At 36.8% G+C, this 16,322-nt stretch overlaps 1 protein-coding gene across 1 annotated transcript in view; it reads right to left on the reverse strand.

Annotated features, from left to right (window-relative positions):
- The window catches only part of AVL9 (AVL9 cell migration associated), a 44,246-nt gene that overhangs the window by 10,200 nt on the left and 17,724 nt on the right, over positions 1 to 16,322 (reverse strand). The window contains exons 2-11 of the mRNA XM_067291280.1: positions 15,294 to 15,414; positions 12,849 to 12,934; positions 11,039 to 11,110; positions 10,129 to 10,218; positions 9,685 to 9,751; positions 8,931 to 8,971; positions 7,786 to 7,824; positions 4,447 to 4,516; positions 3,305 to 3,852; positions 408 to 542 (exon numbers count right to left, since the gene is read on the reverse strand). Of these exons, the coding sequence (XP_067147381.1) occupies positions 408 to 542; positions 3,305 to 3,852; positions 4,447 to 4,516; positions 7,786 to 7,824; positions 8,931 to 8,971; positions 9,685 to 9,751; positions 10,129 to 10,218; positions 11,039 to 11,110; positions 12,849 to 12,934; positions 15,294 to 15,414 (1,269 nt within the window). The remainder of the gene's footprint in view (positions 1 to 407; positions 543 to 3,304; positions 3,853 to 4,446; positions 4,517 to 7,785; positions 7,825 to 8,930; positions 8,972 to 9,684; positions 9,752 to 10,128; positions 10,219 to 11,038; positions 11,111 to 12,848; positions 12,935 to 15,293; positions 15,415 to 16,322) is intronic.

The raw sequence follows: 16,322 nt of genomic DNA on the forward strand, positions 1-16,322 counted from the left end.
AGTAGGCTTTATTCTCCAACTGTATACAGATACAGTTTCTCAGCTGCAGGCATTTATTTTTGAAGACCTTATTACAAAGCCATGAAAGTTCATAATGAGTAAAACTAAAACAGTAGTGAAATAAAAATTTTAAAAAAGCCCTAAAAATTCAAATATTGGATATAAGAATACACACAAAAAATATGCATTACTTTCTCACAGCTTAAAAGTTGTGTTCTCTACCCTAACAACCTATACAAATAGAATAAATTCTTAAATGTAAGAGCTTATTTCATGGGGAAGTTACTCAAAATTTGGGCATGAACCTGGAACATTACAGATATATATCCAAAATGCAATCTCTGCTTTGTCCACCCCCCCCCCTTTTTTTTCTCCGGTTCCAGAAGTTCAAATGCAAAGATTCATACTTCTACAATTGCATCGCTCAGATGTTTCTGCTGACGGAACAGGATGTTGGTGGCTCCAGCGACAAAGCCGCGGACTGTTACATCTGAGAGGAGATGATGTTGCTGCAGTGCCATATATGGCAAACAAAGGTATCCCTAAAATAACAGAGATATTTAGAGGATTAACAAAAAGACAAAACGTTGTCTATATTCACAATTTTTCCTAACAAAAGCCAGCACATTCCCACCCAGAATGAAGAACTTTGGTTACTATAATTTCAGCCATGATTATCTTTCTTTGCTACATTATATCTGCAAAGCAAAGGAAACAGATTTCATATAAACTAAGTTTTCAAGAGGTTGTGTAACCTTTCAGTCTCAGGACTGAAAATGAAATACAATGCTAGCTGACAAGAAGCAAACGTGTTTACACAGTAGCAGAATAAGGAGTATAAAGTGAGCATGGAGGTCTCAAGTCAGTTTAAAGTCAAGAAGTCAAGGGAGACAGATTCATCTCACTTCTACTTTGCATACCATGCTGTCTTCTGGTAGACCTGAGGTACATCATGCAGAAAAGCTACAGAAACTTACACAGCTGCTGTCCACATTTTGAAGATGGAGACTTACAGGCTCCAGAGAGAGCTGTCAATTTTGGGTGAGCATGTGCATGCCTGCTTTAAGAGAAAGCAGGAAAGAAAGCAAAGCACTGTGCTTTTTAAACCACTCCATGCTTAGAATCGTACATTCCAATTAAAACAAAACAAACGACCCCCCCGCCCCCCCCCCATTTTAAAAGAAGTGCCATAAGGCTTTTAAGTAAGTTATGCAAAGATCATTGAAAAGAAGCTGTAGGTATTGTATTATTTCTTTTAAATGTAGAATCAACATATCCACTAAATTTAAAACTCAGATCTAATTTCAACTGTTTCAATTGCATAAAGCACAATGCAGTTTATTCACTAGTACAAACCCAGAAGGGTTAATGGCATACTGGACAGAAACAAAGAGCACATGTACTTTATCACACAGTACACGATAATTGGAAACATATGGAAGAAAGGAGCACAACTCTTCCCTTTTGTTATATTAAACACAGGGATAGCTTTCCAGATGACAAGCACTTATCAGCCGAAAACAAACAGCCTGTGTCAAAAGAACAATGGTGCTTTGAAACAGAATCATCAACCTAAAATAGAAAATACTCAGAAAAATAAGGCTTAGGAAGTTGGCAAAGAAAGGTCCAATTAATTTTTACTCAAATTTTGGAAATACTTCACCATTTAAAATATCAAGGGTCAGTTCCCAAATTCACATTTCTCCATAAATATAACTGTGTTGGTTTCTATGAACCTGTTCCCCCCTCCCCTTTTTTTTATTTTTAAAGAGTGCAATTTAAATGAGCATTAGATCCTATAGAACTGGTAATAAAGAAACAAAATATCACAGCCTATTTTTCATTATGCTCTGGTGTATTTGGATATATTCTGCCAACTGGCAAAATCTCATCCCATTCAAATTTGTCAGATTTGTTATTCTTCTACAGCATTGCCTAAAAGAACCCAGAGATGAGACCTCTAAAAGAGATTTAAACTTTCCAGTAAGCAGTTAAATTTTAACTTGCAATCACATTTTCTGATAACTTTGAGGTGTAAAGCCTTTTCTTTTTTAATTACATTGGATGAACTCAAATGAAAAGTGCCTTTGTGGAACAGAAGGTAAACATGTAGAAACTGTCAACTTCCATAAAAATTGTTTACTTTTCCATTTTACAAGCTTAGCAGCATACAAAGTTTGCACTCTTAGCCCCACACGCTATCAATTATTTGCGCCTTGCCTTCAATCTAGTATTTTAATAGAACTAAACTAAATACAACTTACAGGCTATTTTTTAGACAAGACAGACCATAAAGACAAACACCAAGCTGTAGATCTTTGCTGGACAGCCATTTCTAGTGGAGGCTTAAAGCAATATAGAGCAGATGGCATTTGATCTGCTCATTTGTGCCTAATGTATTGTTGCCAATGAAAGTTATTCTGAGAAGCTCAAATACAACTGTCAAATACAATGTTTTGCAAGGAAATACAAATAAGCATCTCCAAAGGGAGAGACACTACCATGAACCTCATCAGGTTGAAGGGATGAAACTGAATCTTCCACTTCCTGGGCAAATGCACTCATCTAATAGGTTATTACATAAAAACAAAACAAAGTATTATATCACTTCTTTCACTGACAAAGTTGTATTTAAAAGAGAGGCATCTGCCCTGGTTTTTATAGGTAAGCCAGAAGTAGTAAATGTGTATTACATATTATCTGAGAATGGCTGTTAGGGTCCTTAGAGAAACTCTGTAATACCTGGAGTTCAATTACATTTCTCTGTAATCTTAGAGCTCAGCAGCTCAGTACCATGCACAGAGAAAGAGCCACAGATAATGAGGAAGTGTTAACAGACAGAGGAGAAAAGTTACCTCTAGGCTTAGGTAGCCACTAAGGAGTAGTTTGCAGAATCTTAGTTAGGACGAAGGTATCTAAATGCTTCTTAAGTACTCTGATCTTGCCCCATATAGATTAGATTAACAATTCTTCAGAGTAAAAGAAAATAGTAGTTACTGATACCTACCATGCATTGAGCATAGTGGGTCTACAGGTTACAATCATACAGAATTGCAAGCAGTACACAAGTATACATATGACAGTATACATATGACAGCAAAGTGGAAGGCACGTGTGCATGCATGCACACCCCCCTCAGACAGGCACTCAGTGTCTTTATCTGCCTAGGAAAAAAACACAGCTGTACTTACATGTACATTGTAGTACCCTACAGTCATTTAGAGCTGGATAACCAAAATTATTAGTCACTTCTGTAAAAACAGCAGTCTTTTGAGTTACCAGGTACCACAAATAACCTGTTTACCTTTGTAAAAATAGCCAGTGGCATACCATACTGGTCCTCTTCCAATCCAGATATCAATCCTGGAACAAGCACCATGTGTCCTGTATTTGCCTGGGGCTGCACAGTGATTGGAAGGCTTTCTGAGCAGAAGCATTTTTTTGGTAGATTTTCAGCCTGTTCAGATGCTTTATTTTCACGTTCTCCTTCTTTCAAATTAGACTCCTCCAAAATGCTAGGATCTAAGGTCTCCCAATCACTTTCAGAAGACTCTGGAGAAGTGCGGAAAGGAACTTTCAAGTGCTGTACAGTACCATTGGAGGCCTGAGCTCCATTGCAAGTCTTCTGTGACTGGGAAAAAGGCACATTTGCTTTTTGACCTTCCAGTGAATGGTCTCCTGCCATCTTTCTGCCTTCCTTTCCCATTTCCAAGTTTGAATTTGAAATAGCAGCAGCAGACACAGAAACATAATCATCTAACAGTGGAGTGATTTCCTGCAAGCCAGTATCCTCTGAAATACTCTTTCTTGGTCTATACTGTGAGCAGTCAGTAAGACCATGTTCAATCATACCTGGAAAGTGATATCACACATGAATATCAGCACCTTAATACAAATTCAAATGACTTTTGTTAAAGACAATGAAGGAAATGCTCTTCTGTGCATACTAGAAATCACATACTTCGGAACACTACTTTGAAAGTCAAACCTTCTTTCCAAGAGAATCTGCCCCAACCTTTTGCTTTGAGAAGAATAGTTAGAATTTAAGAATTATCTAGGCAAGTATTTCCCCTCCTCTCCCCCTTTTTTTTTTTTTTTGAGGGGTATGTGTAGAGGAAACAGAGCTGTATTTTTGGTTTGTAATAACTTGGCAAGAATACATGCCCAATGACTTATTCGGAGCCCCATCTATGTTATCAACAAGCAATAATACAGAAGATACAGTAGCTCTGGCTAAACACAAAGAATAATGCATATACTGTAAGTAATAAGTGTTAAGAGATGTGTCCATACTATACAGACATGCATACAAGTTATCCCATTTTTCAGGCAATATATTGACAGAACCCTACTGTCACATAAGTTGCTTTCCACATGGAACAGTACAGCCAGTCTCAGTTATGAACAGAAACTATATTAAAAAGAAGTCCAAACATCTCTTCTTACCAGGAAAGAGTGACAGGACAGTCATTAGAGCTCCCACCAATCTATTTACTGGAGAAATGTAAAACAGCACCTGGTGGCAGGAGGGAAAAAAGAAAAGAAGGGGGGGTAGGAAGGAGAGAATTAAAAAAAAAAAAAAATAGCTTACACATGACAGATAAAATGCATGCAAGCTGTCCAAGGCATTTTCTTTCTTTTCATGTCTGTTCACCAACAAAAGCTCTTACAACAGTTTTTTGAAGTAAATATTTAAATGTGTGTAAGTATATAACTTGCTTGCAGTTGGACAGCTCAATCCAATGCTGACTGGATCAATTTCAGGAGGAAAAAAATCTCACTGATTGACAGACAAAAGTTGTTCCTGTCACTCTGCATAAACCATTGCTTATTTTTCACACATTAAAGTCTGTCTCTGTTATAAGTCAGAGGCCAAATAATCACCATTCCAGAATTCTGAAAAAAACCCTATGCAAAATAGCTCTTCAAAGAAAACAATATATTAATAATAAGCAGATAAATAGAGAACAGAATAAATGCAGCATGCATTTACTAGAGATATCTTTCTATGATTAAAAACTGATTTTCTGGAAACAGAAAAAATGATTGACGTTGACTTCAGTAAAGAACTTTGGGCAGAACATGGGAAATTAGAGAGACTGGGATTAGTAAATTACTCAGGAATTCAAAAGGGGGATATCAAAGGTTAGTACTGAAAGAAGAAGCACGAGGTTCAAGGAATATTAAATACTGGAGTTCCTCCAAGACAGACTTTCAGGAAAAAAAAACAAAAAAAAACCCCATACCCACAACTTGCTTTACCATGGCATTTTAACATCCTCAGTAAAAAAGCAGTAGTATACTAGTGGCAAATATGAGCACTACAAGGAGTCAGCAATACAAAGGAATACAGAATGACCATACATAACGTGATGACTTTGCAGGCCAAGTTAATAGGTATATAATGAAATTCAAAAGTGCAAGTTTGTGGACTTAGAATTAACAAAAGACTTCTGCTATAAGCTAGAAAGTCACTTGTTAGAAGTAAATGATAAGTAACTCATGATCCACCAGTATGCTCAAGTCTATGAGCCCCTGACCTGATGGAACCAAGAAAGAGACAGTCCTAACATATCACATGATGTTTAATGGTATCTCAGCTGGAAACAGAGTACACCATGTATAGTGCCTTGTACAATTTGTTTTTCTACGTTCAAGAAAGATGAATTGCAACAGTAGCAGAAAAAACCTATAGCATGATGAGAAGAACAGGCAGTTTATCTGAACAGAGTAATTTCCACTGACACCAATGGGAATAAAAAGTCTGGCTTTTGAGAAGCTGGTCAATAAGTTAATGAAAGATACATGATGTAATAGCATGGAACTACAGCAGAAACCCCACGACATCCCTTTCAGTTTAGGATTCTCAGGTATCATGTATTCCTAGCTGAATTTACTTTTAAGTCTAAAGAAGTAAACAAGTTTATAAAGTATCTCCTTTTCAAGAAGTTTACCTATATTTGCTTTTTTGGTTGGGTGTACTGCATACTTAAGCTGATCACTTTTCTATACGTTTTTTCTATTGAGTGCCTCTGCCATCTTTCCATCTGTGTGGGTGCACATTTCTTTAGCCCTCCCTATCCTGTTATAAGGTCTACAACATTTACATTAGCAAATTGGGTGGTCCTGGCAGCAGAAAGTCAAATGATTGCCATCTGGAAGTAGTCTCGCAGCTTAATAGCAGCTGGGGGGGGGGGTCCTTTAGCCTGTGGAAAGGCATTAACCAAATTGCTAGGGATTAAAGAAAATCCATCTGTGACATTCAGGCACTTTTCTGCTCAAGGAAAATTGGCATTACTAGCAGTTTCTTGCTTTAAAAGTCTTTGAACATACAGATTTCCCAGAGTTATTCTGGAACCTTAACATCTGTCAGAAAACAGGCAGTACCAGGAAACCAAACTCTTCCTATTGAAATTGCAAGTGTTCTCTTCCTGTTATGGCTTAGAAAAAAAAAACCCAAAAACAAAAACAAAAAAAAAAAACACTCAGGTTTATTCAATAAGCATCCAGTTATTTTCAAACCAGATTCATATGCCTGAGTCATATGAACATGCTTGGGAAAGCTTCTCTCCACTCTTCCTGTGCATTTATGTCTTGTGGTTTGTGCAGCTTCAGAAGAGAATCGTAGCTCAGTTAAGTATTTTGTTTACATATGCCCAAGTGCTGAACTACCGTGACAGAATGCTAACATTATAAGTTTTTAAATAGATCAATAGAGATGTTATACAAAAAAAACAAACCTTTCTGTAGAATTTCAAAATGTATTCAGTGATTTTGGCAAAAAACCTTACCAATCAAGTCTTGATTACATTCATTTCTACATGTGCACTGCCACTGCGTAATAAGTGTATTTTCTCAAGTATACTTTTTGCATAGCCTTAAATAATATAGCAGCTTTAACACATGCATCTTTAATGCAGAAATTAAATTTATTCTCTTCAAGAAATACTTATAACTATCAAGGTATATCTAGCACACAGAATTAGGTGACAAGTGCAGAAGCTTTAGTGAAGTCGTCCAAGTACATCTATAACAGGGTGTATTTACTGTCTCACAAAAGGTACCTAAGCCTTAGATACAGACTTCAGAAAGCTGTTTTGATATTTTATAGGTCAAGTCCTACTGACTTTCCAGTTGTAGCCAATGGGAAAATTCAGATGTTCCTTCTCACCACTCTGAAGAAGCTGGCTTTTAACAGAGCAGGTTCACTAAAGAAACAGTGAAATTTGAAGTACTGAAAGCAATGTTTAAACAAAAATTTAAAGAACAAGGCAAAAAAAAAAAAAAAAAGACAACCTTTTACATTGTCTCCTCTAGCTGTCTATGTAATTCAGGTTTGAAAGAGGTTCCTAGCACTAGTTTTCCTTGGTATGCTTATGTAATGCTTAAATCAAAAGTTGGAGTTAACTGGACCCTGTACAGTCATAGGCTCCTTTTTAAGGTACTCACATTTCCTACCCATTCCTTCACACAAGCAACTGTTTGCATTATGTGTATCCACTCCTGTCTTCTTATAATACATCATGTTTCTCCGCTCATTTAAACACATTTTACTTAACTTTCGCTGGGACAAATATTAATAAGGCAGAGTATGTATAGAAGAGATGAGAACAAATTTATGTTAACAAACAGTTAGAGCATAGTTTCCAAATGTATACATGCATACAAAAGTACTTTAAATATAATTCTTATTTTTCACTGGTATATTTTAGTTATCTTTCATATGAAGATGCGTAACAATTACACTTCTATTTCAATTCTCTGCCTTGGCCAACAAAATGTTACCTTTTTCTCTAGAAGAATCAATTTAAAAAGGATCAAGACCTGAAAAATACAGAAAAGAAAAACATGAGTGAGCCATTGCCATTTATCAGAAATACTGTACAAACTTTGTCTTATTCAAAATTTAATACTGATTATTGATTTTATTGGCTAAACGGTTAAATACATTCAGCCAACAGAAACTAGTGTCCTGATATCCTTTCTCCACCTGACCATTCTTTAAAAATAGCATCCGAGATGCACAAAGAATGAACTGCACAAACAGGAATTGCATACTTTGAATCATACAAGGCTTATTTATGAGTAAGAACATATTCTATCACTCCAGTTTCAAAAAACAGTAAACTGCATAAGCACAGAAGAGCTCCTCCACAGAAACACATAAATGAATTCAGCAGAACACCAAGAATAGCACTCACCTCACCTAATTTTAGACATCTATTAATGAGATACCTAGATCAGAGATGGCTTCCAGACTTTCTTTGTACTCAAAGAAAACGGACAGATGCTTCTAGGGCATAACCAGGATGTTTGAAGTGAAACAAAAATTATTTCTACCCTCCCCCAAATATCTACTGTGCACATGCAAATACATCCCGGTTTCTCAATTTAATTTCCTTGATGCCTCTCAGTTAATAAAAAAAAGATTCTAAAGGTTATTTGTAACTTCGCTTAGGATACACTCTGCATTTCAACAGTCATCAAGAAAAAGGAGGGAAGCAAGATCCCTCATGTTCTATGATTGCAGGGGCTGCAAAAGTTACAAGATACGGGGAAAAGGGGTAAGTTGTGCGTGCCAGGACATTAGCAACATTCTTCTATCAAGTTCATCTGACAAGGAGCAGGAAATAGAGACACAATTTGCACTTTGGGACGTGATTCAAGAAATGTCACAAAAACCTAGAAGTCTCCAGGGAAACCAGAAAGCAGACAAAACTTTTTTGTCTGGAACAAACCTTTACTGAAGGTGTGTACACAGAAGGGGAAGGGAAATCAGAAGTCTGTAACCAGAAGTCCTAAGGAAAGAGCTTCACTCCTAGCACATGTGTTTATTTTTCAGTTGCTCACAAAGCATTTTACTCCACAAAATTTGTGCAAGGCATCATAGTGCTGTACTTCATAATTATAATATAGCAGAGAAAGCATACCTTGTGTCTAAAATGAAGAACAAGATCCCGAGGAGATAGACCTGAGATACCAAAAAGAAAGCCATTATTCCAATTAATAGCTAGTAGAGATTCCAACTTACTTTTTGTCACCATTTTTCTTCAGGAGAGGGGGGAAGAAAAAAAACAAAAAAAATAAATCCAAGTAGCAATTAAACTATGCACTCTATGTGAATCTAGTTATTTTGTTAGGAGAACTCATACCAAATTCTCTTCCTTTAGAGTAGAAGTAATAGTTAAAGCTACAATGGAGACAGCAATAATGTGAGTAATCACACTCTGTTACTCCTGTTGGCTGCAATACAGCATTATGGAAACACTGAATTAAATCCTACACTATGCATTCAGAAAACACAGGGAAAAGCTAGAATCATATGGAAGATTTCCCAAATAATAGGTACATGAAAGGCTGCACACCCCATACCAACAAATCGTTTTACCTAAAAATTAAGAAAGCACTGTTTCCCAAAAGCAGCTGAGCACTCACTTGTCAAGCCATCAAGCCTAGATGCATCATAACTTTCAACCTATAACTAAGTGCTATCATGGAAGGAACATAGCATTTATTTGACATTTATTTAAATCCATTAAGGAAGGAAAGCATAATAGAATACTGTACAGGCACATAAACCTCTGGTGCTTAATTTGTTAATGCACAGAAGCAAATTAGCTCAAAAAGCAAATGTGCTGGTTAGCATAACATTATCTCTGCTGCTTGTACAAAAATGTCACTTACCAAGACAAACTTGTGACCCTTCCAGCAGAGTTCCTCCCAAAGAGCTATTCATATGCTCATAGAGTTCCTGTAAGAGTTGGAACAAAAACAAAAAACCCAGAATGCATTAATGGCATATGGTCACACAAAATTCAGAGTAAATAAAAATGGCTTATTTCAAGGATTTCAAGAGCTTATTTCAGGAAGAAAAGCAAGTTTTACTATGGGAGTCAATGGAGATGAAAGAATGAGCATGATAATCAATGTGCATTTCATTACAAATCAGAAAGCTGACCCTCTGTCAGATTTGGGTAGTTCATTTAGTTCTTGTAATTTATTACTTGAGTTGAATAGCAGAATCACCTATGAAAATGGAGTATCTAAGCAAATCACTCATTAAAAACATTAAAACCTTTAGGCATACACTGAAGGCTTTGTTCTGTATGAATATGGTTTAAACTTTACCTTTAGAATTGAAATTTGTGAGAAGTCTTTTTCTTCAAAATACGCATGTGTAATGAGTTGCAGCTTTGCCTGAAGTAACCCATACAAAGGCTTGAAAGAAAGAAACAAATAGAAAAGCAAGCAAGTGAAGAAAACTTATTTAATAACCCATTTTAAACTTCAGTCTTCTCCCATTCTTATCTTGCAATAGAGACATATTATTAGAGGTACAGTCCATTTTCAGGGGCAAAAACTCTTGACTGCCAACTTGCAGTGTCTTGTCTTCTGTGCTCATTTTAAATGATAATAATTCTTTCTTCTTTCTTTCCATTTGTACATACCACACCATCACTGAACATCTTTCTGGAAAAGTACTTTCCTGCTTAACACTGCTCATACACCTGCAGTAACAGTTCTTAATTCAGCTTCAAGCACTGAAAGTTCTTTTACCTGCCTGGCAATTGGTAGCTGTTACTAAATAGGTATATATACAACATGTCCCCTGAAAACAGAGTATGCTGTGTATGTGACTATCTTAAAATCTCTTTGACAGTTGTCAATGGCTACTTTCTCCATTTTTTTTTGATAATTAGTTATTACAATGACCAAAACCCCAAATCCTACTACATGAAATAAAGAACTTAAGAATTAGTACTTAAGAACTATCAAAAGCACAAACAGATATCCCAGTTCCTGACAACAGGCAGACAGTTTTACAGTTATTCTTATAAGGAGATACCAGTTCAAGGCAGCACACTCAAATGCCATGGCTTTCTAATTCATTTTCACTCCAGTGTTCATTTTGTTATCCTTTACAATGATTTAAAAAAAAGAAATAGTCAGAGCCAAAAGTTTCCAAATAAGAATATGGAAAACAAACCATTTTAATTTGTTCATGGAAGTGTTTTGGGAGTTAAACAAACATTCTTACCAGCTGACTGAGAACACAGACACTTTTCTGTACTGTTTCTCGGGTGATGTCTGCTTGCCGTACTTTTAATACCTAAGAAATAAAAGTATTACAGTATTTTTAGCCACGCACGTTTCAAAAAGAATTCTTTCAAGGATCTAGTTGTCACATACCCCTATTTAAATAAAATCCTAGGACTGACTGCCTTCAATAGTGGAATATCCAAACCATGTAACAGTATGCCCTTATCTAGTACAAATGGCCATAACACTGATTTGTCACAGTTGTGCTCTCATCTCACTGCTCACAAGCAAAGATCCAAATACAGCTGTGATGATATGCACAGGACCGTTTAAAAGACATTAGTACAAGTAAAAGACAATGGCATTTTTAACTCAGGGTAAGGTAGCAGAAGAAAAGAAGTCTCAACACATCACACTTCTCTAACACTATTTGTGCAAATGGACCAGGCTGAAAAACCTTTGCCTGGCAATAGTTAGTTTGCTTTATACTCAAGGATTTTCTTTGAGCCATCTATAAAATAGAAGTATCATCTGCACAAGCAACTACTTTCTCAGCCAGACCAAATGGTCCTAGCACTTAACAGCAAAGCTAGAATAGGTGGGGACACAAATACAGTGATTCACTTAACTGTACAAAACAGCAAGTGTGTGGATTGCAGCCCACACATCAAAAAGGCAGATGGGAAGAGTGCTGGAGTTGTTATATAAAACACACATTGTTTTATATTCTACTTGTTGCAAACTGTTCAATTTAAAAATCTATTTATCTTCTTAATTGGTTAGTAAACAGCATAAACTGGAATCAAGAGTGCAATGAAACCAAGTTAAAACAATTGTATAGTTAAATACAACGCAACTTTAATCACAGAATACAGTGAAGATTGTCTACAAACAGTGAGCAAACCAAAATCAACACAAGAAATGGAATTAAAATCTGCATTTGTAAAATTTCTTCCCATAGCATAAACAGAAACTTGAAGTATAATCAAGGTATGGTTAAGACTAAAACAGAGTACATACATTTGGAAGATGCAAATTATGACTCATCTAGAACTCTAAGCTACCTGGCATTTTAGATTCTTGGCATTTCACTGGAAAGCGCATATTTTTAAAGAAAACTGTAAAAACTTTTTAATTAGAGTTGCATAAGTGATACTATCACTGCTACTTTTGAAATCTGGACACATTCTAGCACATCAAGTACATAGTTTCCTCAAAGTGTGATCACATATACAGTGTATCTCTCCTCCCAATTTTTCAGCTTTATTGGGAAGAGGTCAGTACCTGTAAGCAGCTATATAGCTACATATAGCGAATGGGAAGATTCTGGTCCACTTCACAAATGTACTTTTGGCAAAGGAGGTATGTGAAAAGAAACATCACAGCATTCGTATGGTCAGATCCTAGGAAATACTCTAAAAAAATCTTCAGACACACAATGGAGAAATTTAAATTGCTTCCACCCAAAAAACCTACTTTCTGGCAACAGGTCTTGCAGCTTGACAGATTGTCAGCTTAAGTTTTGCTACTTGGGGCTGATGTCTGGATTAGCTGTCAAGAACCAAAACATATTTTGAAATTTTCAAGGCAATTGACAAGGAATACAATATGTCCGCTGACATAGGGAAATAAATAGTTCTCAAGTTCTGTAGCTATCTACTGTGCAGGTTTCCATGGATTTTTAAGGTGAGATGACAATTCTGATCCTGCTGGCTGAATATTGGTGTAACACAAGCCACTGAATTTCAGAGTCATTCGCACATCAAGCCTATCAATTCATCAATATAATTTACAACCTTTAAAGTTACCTTGGCTTCAATCTGCCTATAGCAAGAGACACCATATACTGTGGTTCGATCCCCACATCTTGGTGGCAAGTGGAAAAACACTGTATCTATGAAGAAGAAAAGAATACTTTGTAAGTCACTAACAAAGGGAAGTGTTCAGTATTTTTATTTTCAGCACCACTTACTTATAAAAGGTTTACTGCTGAAAATGCTGGGTACTTTTTTGAGTGCTAAAATTTGTGCTAAAACAAGAGTCCTCTAGTAATCTACGCTTGCTCTAAAACTAGAGTTTCCAAACTTTGAGGTGCCTTGGGGAAGTAGCTCTAGCTGCACCAATACGGATATTCTGACAGCAGTCTGAGTTTTAGCCTGACCAAACTCCTGTGAGTCCACTGGCAGATGCTGAGGAGCAGCTCTTGTCAGCAGAGAGGCATCTTTGAAACCCACAGGTACGCTGCACTTCTGGCTTGCTGTGAAGGAGCAGAGACAAGGCACCGTAAGGCTAGTCTTACAGAACTGGTGAGGCTGGGTGTACAGTAGCAGTGCAGTGCCACTAAGAAGGTAAATGCAATGAAGGTATGAAAAATTCAAGGAGGAAATACACAGCCTGAAAGCTTAGAGCTCCTGCTACCACTGCCAAGGTGGCTATCCATGCACAACACTACTACTCTAGCAAAAAGGACTTGGGAGCCCAAGTCTAACATAAGAAGGTTATTCTCTCTGTGCAAGTGTGACATGAAAGACCGTATGTATTGGGTCCGACTAAGAGAGGGATTATATGTAACAAAATTTATTCCCTTGAACAAGTTTAACTCTATTACAGAGATCACATAGGGTTTTAGTAAACCTTTAAGAGCATTTCCCATATCAAATCATCTTCTTTGCAAAATATAACTCCTTCAGTGGAAACTGGTTATAAACTCTAAAGTAAATACACAACTAAAAGTTATAGTAGATAAAATAATTATCTGAAGTGCATTTGCCAATTCCAAGCTCATGTTTATTCCTCCCTATAAAACAAAGATTTACATCAGTTTTGTTGCCATGTCAGTTTTTTTTCTTACCCCCCCAAAAAAAACAAACAAAACCCCCCACCACATTAATAACCTTTTACTGCGGCAATAAAACTGCCAGAAATTCAGTATTAACTAACACAGTACTGAACCAAGAGGAAGCAGGCAAGCAAGACGGCCTCTAATTTCCTAGCTTTGAATGTATCCTATTGCTCATGGGAGATTTAAGGATGCAGAAATGGAACAAAATCATGACCAAGCACAGAGTCAGAGTGACTCTTACTGCTGCTAGGAAAGGGATTATTTTGATATGAATACCTTCACTTCCAAATGAATCTCTGGAAGTTGAAGGATTAGAAAACTGAGTACATAAAGTTAAAAACCCTTATTAAAAGTAGCATTAAAGGTCTTTTTGATATTTTGCTCTTTTAAGTGGTTTCTCTCTTCACTGCTGTGCAGAAAAACTGATGAAATAATAGCATATTTATTTGCATGTGCAGTTATGATGAACTGAACTGCTATCAAATACAAAGAAATAAATTAAAAATATTTCCAATAACAGTAGCTGTAAGCCATCAGGTATTTTTAACTATTCATTTTGGAGTGAACAGTACTTACACTACTTTGGCTTGGGACAAGCAATTTTAAATTCTGAACCCAGATCTCAGAATTGTACAATTCTTAGTTTCCAGGGGGAGGGAAGTCAGTCTTCGAGAAGAAAGCATAAGAAAGACAAAACTCCTCAAATAAAAGCTCCAGTCTCCTTTATCTCCTTTTTCCTCAAGAATCCTTAAGGCCATTATCATCCATTGTGATAATTTACTAAGAACACCGGGCTTCGGCAATGATCTTACTAGTAACCACAAGGCAAAAGAATCCTTCTGTCTTTCCATTCTGCAGACCAATACACTAGAGCTCCTCTTCCTGCCCTTTATATTCACTTGTGTTCAACATATGCCATTCTGCAGACTTGGAATGGGAGCTCTGTAGGTCCTTGTAGGTCATTCCAATAATCACTAAGGTAGTGTGGGAACAGATATTATAATCAGTATGTACGTTACAGAGCTGAATGCTAGAATCTCATTTTCCCCTTACCTCAGAACTGCACTAGGTTTTACTTAAGAGGTTCTTCTCCCTTCAAATATTTTTTGAGATAGCTGGTGTCCTTGTTTTGTGTTAAGAGTATACACAAGTGATACACAACCTTTAAACTGAACTTTTATTGACCTCTGATTTCTTGATGGAGGAGACAAACTTTTATGATATAGTTTCACTTTAAACTTTGAGGCAATGTATTGTTATCAGTGTATTTTGCAGGTTATACAAAAATGCAAAGTATAAGAAATCTAATAGTGAAAATAATGGTTGATCAGATATTAGGACTTTTCTCTTGGGTACATTAGAGGCATGAAGGAAACACTAGTACGTGCCACTTTCCTCTCTGGTTTCTTACCTTCTTGATAGTTGTGAGCGCCATCTGGTAAAGCAAGAAATGGCAAGTATTTCCATTCTTCTGGTAAACTGTGGCTGTCATGTCCTTCTCCAGGCATTAGGGGCGGATAGGAAAATTCAACCTGAAAAAAAAGGGGGGCGGGGGGAGGCAGAGAGAAAACAGATTACTGCTACCAAACAAGCAAGTCTCTGTGATCCAGCCTAGCAGTCTTTCTTTAGCAGAAGCATGAAAGATGATTTTTTCTTTCTGCTAGCATTTCTTGTCTCTTCCTCCAAAGCATTCATGGACTGACTTCTCTGTGCTCTGAGCGCCCCGGGCAGATTTAGCTTCCATTGTGCTTCTATCCAGCCTGGTACCATTTTCTCAAAGGAAATATGAAATAGATTTTCAAGCAGCAAGCATTGCCCTAGCAGTTGAATACCTTCTCCCCTGCACGTGCATAGCCAGCAGCATGCCACTGCATCTGCAATGTCAGCAGGGGCTAGTGCTAGGGCACAGACATCCTAAAATTGGATTTGGCTTCAAATCCCCTCAAGTGCTCATGATTAGGCAGTCCTAACTCATGCAGGCCTTTATATTTCACACTACCAAACATTGATTAGTCTCAGAAGCTACACAAACATCAAAATACTGCTTTTAAGTATTAAGCTGTTCAATGATGAAATTAAGCTTCAATGATGAAATCTGTTTTATACAGTGACTAAAAGTACCTCCTTTTTCTTTTCCCAAGAAATCCTGCCTTTTGATTTCACCTCTAATTTATTTTCCATTAACCTCTTTTTCCAAGTAATAAGGGTAATCTCTCTACACTTTGCACTGTAATACATGCCTACCACAGCTGTTCATGATCAGCATCTTAACGGTGTTATCTGTTCACTTTTTTTTCCCTATGGAGACCTATCTGAGTCTCCAGCCACTTTCACCAAGTCTTTTTTTCTAGATATGCATTCCTTGAAATATTGAACAAAACCTAAACACAGGTTTCTTTATCAGTAAAAGAAACCGTTAAAGGATATTGCAACTTCTCTT

This window comes from Apteryx mantelli, chromosome 2 (assembly GCF_036417845.1).
Source record: "Apteryx mantelli isolate bAptMan1 chromosome 2, bAptMan1.hap1, whole genome shotgun sequence".
Taxonomy (NCBI): Eukaryota; Metazoa; Chordata; class Aves; order Apterygiformes; family Apterygidae; genus Apteryx; species Apteryx mantelli.